This window comes from Heterodontus francisci, chromosome 26, assembly GCF_036365525.1.
Source record: "Heterodontus francisci isolate sHetFra1 chromosome 26, sHetFra1.hap1, whole genome shotgun sequence".
In the NCBI taxonomy this organism is placed as follows: Eukaryota; Metazoa; Chordata; class Chondrichthyes; order Heterodontiformes; family Heterodontidae; genus Heterodontus; species Heterodontus francisci.
In genome coordinates, this window is record NC_090396.1 from 59,951,472 (window position 1) to 59,957,319 (window position 5,848).

The 5,848-nt window shown below is 41.6% G+C and overlaps 1 protein-coding gene across 1 annotated transcript in view; it reads left to right on the forward strand.

The window, feature by feature from the left end:
- The window catches only part of LOC137384384 (dynein axonemal heavy chain 17-like), a 1,056,876-nt gene continuing 1,051,028 nt past the window's right edge, over window positions 1–5,848 (forward strand). The window contains exons 1-2 of the mRNA XM_068058353.1: window positions 1–52; window positions 3,334–3,771. Of these exons, the coding sequence (XP_067914454.1) occupies window positions 3,403–3,771 (369 nt within the window). The 5' untranslated portion in view covers window positions 1–52; window positions 3,334–3,402. The remainder of the gene's footprint in view (window positions 53–3,333; window positions 3,772–5,848) is intronic.

Consider the following 5,848-nt stretch of genomic DNA (forward strand, 5'->3'; position numbering starts at 1 on the left):
CCGTTAAACTGAAGTTAGGGGGTGATACGGAAGGTTTGTTTATTTCCCCCAGGTAATCATCTTTAGAATAGATTTATTTCGTTTGAAACGATTTAAAGGTTTGTGTTGAAAGCAGTTATGTTGAAACTACCTTATTTCATATCATGGACAGGTGTGTTTATGCCAGTTGATTTAGCGACTGAATAAATTAAAGTTCATTTTTACCAAATGGTATCTATCCTGGTGCTTTCGGGTCTAAAATCTTCTTGTTATTCTGTGAACGCTGCAGATTTGTTTTTTTTAAATATTTCATGTAAGTTAGGGATAACGTTTCAAAGCCCAATACGCTCAACTCCAAACCCTGATCACAGAATCATTACATTGCAGAAGGAGGCCATTCGGCCCATCGTGTCCGCACTGGCGCTCAGTTGAACAAAGAAGAACAAAGATAATTACAGCACAGGAACAGGCCCTTCGGCCCTCCAAGCCTGCGCCGATCCAGATCCTCTCTCTAAACATGTCGCCTATTTTCTAAGCTTCTGTATCTCTTTTCTTCCTGCCCATTCATGTATCTGTCCAGATACATCTTAAAAGACTCCATCGTGCCCGCATCTACCACCTCCGCTGGCAATGCGTTCCAGGTGCCCACCACCCTCTGCGTAAAGAACTTTCCACGCATATCCCCCCTAAACTTTTCCCCTTTCACTTTAAACTCGTGTCCTCTAGTAATTGAAACCCCCACTCTGGGGAAAAAGCTTCTTGCTATCCACCCTGTCTATACCTCTCATTCCATTCCCTCGCCTTCTCCCATTCAAATTGTTGCTTTTCATATAACTCTCTGATTCCCTTTTGAATGCTTCAATTGAACCTGCCTCCACCACGTTTTCAGGCAGCGCATTCCAGTCCTTAACCACTCGCTGCATGAAAATTTTTTCCTTATGTCACTTTTGCTTCTCTTACCAAATACTTTAAATCTGTGCCCTCTCGTTCTCAATCCTTTCACAAGTGCAGTTTCTCTCTACTCTGTCCAGACCTTTTCCGTACACTCTCCAATGCCCTCACGTCTTTCCTAAAGTGCGGCGCCCAGAACTGGATGCAATACACGAGCTGAGGCCGAACTAGTGTCTGATACAAGTTCAACATAACTTCCTTGCTCTTATACTCTATGCCCTTATTAATAAAGCCCAGGATATTGTATGCTTTATTAACCGCTCTCTTAACCTGTCCTGCCACCTTCAATGACTTGTGCACACATACACCTAGGTCTCTCTGCTCCTGCACTCCCTTTAGAATTGTACCCTTTATATTGTCTCTCCATGTTCTTCCTATCAAAATGAATCACTTCACATTTCTCTGCATTGAACTTCATCTGCCACCTGCCTGCTCATTCCACCAACTTGTCAATGTCCTTTTGAAGTTCTACACTCCTCCACACAGTTCACATTGCTTCCAAGTTTCGTATCATCTGCAAACTTTGAAATTTTGCCCTGTACACCAAGGTCTAGGTCATTAATATATATCAAGAAAAGCAAGGGTCCCAACACTGATCCCTGGGGAACTCCACTACAAACCTTCCTCCGCCTGAAAAACATCCATTAACCACTATTGTTTGTTTCCTGTCACTGATCCTAAATCATGCAGAGTCAATGCTCTGTCGAGAGTCCTTGATGCAGGTTGGCTGCATTGTCAGTAGTCCCTTTTGTTTTCATTTACCGATGTATTTTTAATCCCTCACACAGATCTTCAACATAATTTGCAGCACTTTAAGAATGATGGCAAAGCCTTACAGAAGGTACAGAGGAGATTTACAAGAGTAGTACCAGAGATGAAAGACATCACTTAAGTAGAGAAACTGGAGTGGCTGTTTTTAGAGCAGAGAAAGTTAAGGGAGATTTGATAGAAATGTTCAAATTCATTAAATATTTTGATAGAATAAATGAGAATGTTTTTTCCAGTGGCCGACAATTCGGTAACCAGAGGACGCAGATTTAAGGTAGTTGGCAAAAGAATCATAGGCGACATGAAAAAAGAATTCACACAGTGAGTTGTTTATGGTCTGGAAGGATGGTGGAAGCAGATTCAGTAATAACTTTCAAAAGGGAATTAAATAAATACTTGAAGTGGAAAAATTTGTCGGCTTTGGGGAAAGAGCAATGGACTGGGACTAATTGAGATACCTCTGGCATAGGTAGGATGGGCCAAATGACCTTCCGTGCTATATCATTCTATGCAAAACTGAGATGTGGCAGTGTCGCCACCACTGGGGAGAAAGTATAATTATAGAATGTTAAATCTATAATACCCAGTTTTTATGTCTGTCTGGACTGTTTTGATTAGTTGGATGTTATTCCAGTGAAAGTTTGCACTTGTGGGTTGACAGTTGGCTAAATAGATATTGTAACGTTTTACTGCAACACCAAAGTATCATGTATATTGGGCATAACAAACTCTCCCATCTGATTTTCCCCTCTCGCTGCCCTCTTTCCTCCCACTTCCACTCACCAGCCCCACCCCCGCCCCCTGCAGTTGGGAACATTTCAACTTCCAATAAATGTAGGCCGAGAGATCAAAGTGTGAGGAGCAGGGCTCAAAGCTGTGTCTGTCCACATGCTCTTTGACGGCCCCCTGAAGTAAAGAACCTTATTTTTCTGTGAGCTTTAGTTGGTGGTCACTGCTTTGAGTCGTAGCTACTCTACTGTTTCAGCTGGAGTGCATGAGGCATGTGCAGCTGCCAGTGGATGCTGGCGGCAGCAGCGGTGATGTGTGGGGTGGGGGAGGGGGGGGGGCGTTGGATGCGGTGGTTGGTGAAGAAAAAGAACAGCAGAAGGTAAGGAGAGCCCAACAACAAAGTTACCTTGGCTGGAGGGATTGGGGAGGTAGGGGGAATAACATGAGAGGGATGGTTGATGGTGGTGCAGCAGGGTGGAGGTCTTGTTAGAACAGCAGAAGGTAAGGGGAGCCCAACAATAAAGTTACCTTGGCTGGAGGGATTGGGGGCGGGGGAGCTGGACAGGGACGGCCTGGGAAGGATGGGATGGGTATCGCATAGGAAGAAGGAATGTAATGGGTATACGATGGCATGGGATGGAGATTTAAAGAAGTACTGTCGCAATAAAGATACTAATTTCACCACAAGTGTTTTGCACGTTTCTGCCAGTGTATACATAAAGGTTCAATTATAAAGATGGAAAAGAATTTTATAATGGGAAAATGTTATCACATTTTTGTCACACAACTGTGTCAACAGCAAGTTAGGAATTGTAGACAGGAAGTCTACAAACGTAATGTAGACATAAGATTTTTAACACCTTATTAAAAAAAGATTTATTTTATGCTCTTACCATTTGTTTGTAGGAAGAGAAAAACTACTCTTGACTTCAAGAAAGCTTTTTTTGATTTGGCAAAACTGCTTGAAGGTGGACAATGGAAGAAGAGGAGGAAATAACTCATGAACAAGAGCATGACCCACGAATGGCTTTTTTGCAGAGCTTAACTCTGCTGTTTTTCAATATAAAAGCAGAAAAATGGACAAAATTTTCTGGGACAGAAGAAAACAAACGCTTAGTGATGGACTTCTTCAATACAGAAGACACAATGATTCTGGTAATCTATAGCAACAGTGCAGGAGTATTAGTTGCAAGTTTGGGATTTCCTGCTTTAATTAAAACTAAAGGAATTTACTTTGTGAAAAGGAAAATGATGCGTATCACTGACGACAACATTAAACAGGCACTATTAATCGGCGATGTTAGCAATTCATCAGTTGAACAATTATTAACAGTGCTTGAAGAGGTGAGTGAGGGGAAAAATAACCAGTTTAAATGGAGGAGAAATTAAAGATGAGAAAAGGACATTCAGATAATTGAAGTTTATCCTGCAAGTATGTGCCGTCAAAGGATCCAACTATATTTTGAAGTGCTGCAATGTTTTTGGCTGTATTATACCATCCAAAAAATTATTTGTTATATTTATTGGTCTTTGAGTAATGTTTTAAATTTACCTTCTACTAATTTTCAGGCATTTGATAAAGTGCCATAAAACAGGCTTGTCAGCAAAGTTAGAACCCATGGAATAAACAGGACAGTAGCAGCGTGGATATGAAATTGGCTGAGTGACAGGAAACAGGAGTTGTGAACAGTTGTTTTTCGGACTGGAGGAAGGTATATAATGGGGTTCCCCATGGGTCGGTGTTAGGACCCCTGTTTTTCTTCATTTATAATTATTAATGACCTAGACTTGGGCACAATTTCAAAATTTGCAGATGACACAAAACTTAGAAGTATTATGAACTGTGGGGAGGATAGTGATAAACTTCAATAGAACACAGACAGGATGGTGGAATGGGCAGACAAGTGGCAGATGAAATTTAATGTAGAAAAGTGTGAAGTGATTCATTTTGGTAGGAAGAGTGAGGAGAGGCAAGGGTACAATTCTAAAGGGGGTGCAAGAGCAGAGGGACCTGGAGATATATGTGCACAAATCATTGAAGGTTGCAGGGCAGGTTGAAAAAGCAGTTAACAAAGCATATGGGATCTTGGGCTTCATAAATAGGGGCATAGGGTACAAAAACAAGGAAGTTATAATAAATCTGTTTAAAATACTAGTTTGACCCCAACTGGAGTATTGTGTCCAGTTCTGAACACCACACTTTTCGAAATATGTTAAGGCATTAGAGAGGGTGCAGAAAAGATTCATGAGAATGGTTCCAGGAATGAGGAACTTCAGTTGCATGGATAGGTTGGAGAAGCCGGGTCTGTTCTCTTTGGAGAAGAGACGGTTAAGAGGAGATTTGATAGAAGTGTTCATAATCATGAGGGGGCTGGACAGAGTAGATAGGGGGAGACTGTTCCCATTGGCAGAAGGATCAAGAACCAGAGGACACTGATTTAAGGTGATTGGCAAAAGAGGCAACAGTGACATGAAAAAGTTTTTGCGCAGCGATTGATGCACTGCCTGAGAGTGATGGAGGCAGATTCAATCGAGGCCTTCAAAAGGCAACTGGTAATTCTTTGAGGCGAAAAATTTTCAGGGCTAAGGGGAAAAGGCAGGGGAGTGGGACTAGGTGAGTTGCTCTTGCAGAGAGCAGGCATGGACACAATGGGCCAAATGGCCTCTTTTTGTGCTGTAACCATTCTATGATTCTATATTTTTTGGCCCTACTTTCTAGGGTAGTTTTAAAGTAATACTCTGGGTTTACCTTATTTATAGTTATATCATAATTTGTGCATCATGAACTTATTTGATTAAACATTTCTAATGCGAGACAAAAAGATCAAGCTACATTTGGGGAATGCTACAAAAACCCAAGTCAGCATAAGAAGGAAAACATTGCGATCCAGGAAGAGATAGGAGCATGTGAGAAGAGAAGCATCATATTGATGGACAGCTTCAATTAACTAACTATAAATTGAGAAAACCCAAGTGGTTTAGCATCAGAGTTGGTAAAAGCAAAAACTTTTTCACGCAGCAAGTGGTTAAGGTCTGGAATTCACAGCCTGAGAGTGTGGTGGAGGCAGGTTCAATGGAGGCATTCAAAAGGCATTGGACTTATCTGAAAAGGAAGAATGTGCAGGGTTACGAGGAGAAGGCAGGAGAATGGCACTAGATGAATTGCTCATTCGGAGAACAAGTGCAGACACAATGGGCCGAATGGCCTCCTTCTGTGCTGTAATGATTGTGCTGTAATGTATGACTGCTTCATGATCAAGCATATTGAGGAAGCTGCTCGAAGCAGTGCTAATCTTGCTCTTGTATCCATAAATGACCAAGAAAATGTCACAGGAAAAATTGAATTAGTGACACCTTTGGGGATAGTGACCACTAAATTGTTCAACAAGAATGGGATTCATAATACCAACAATCTGGAGCA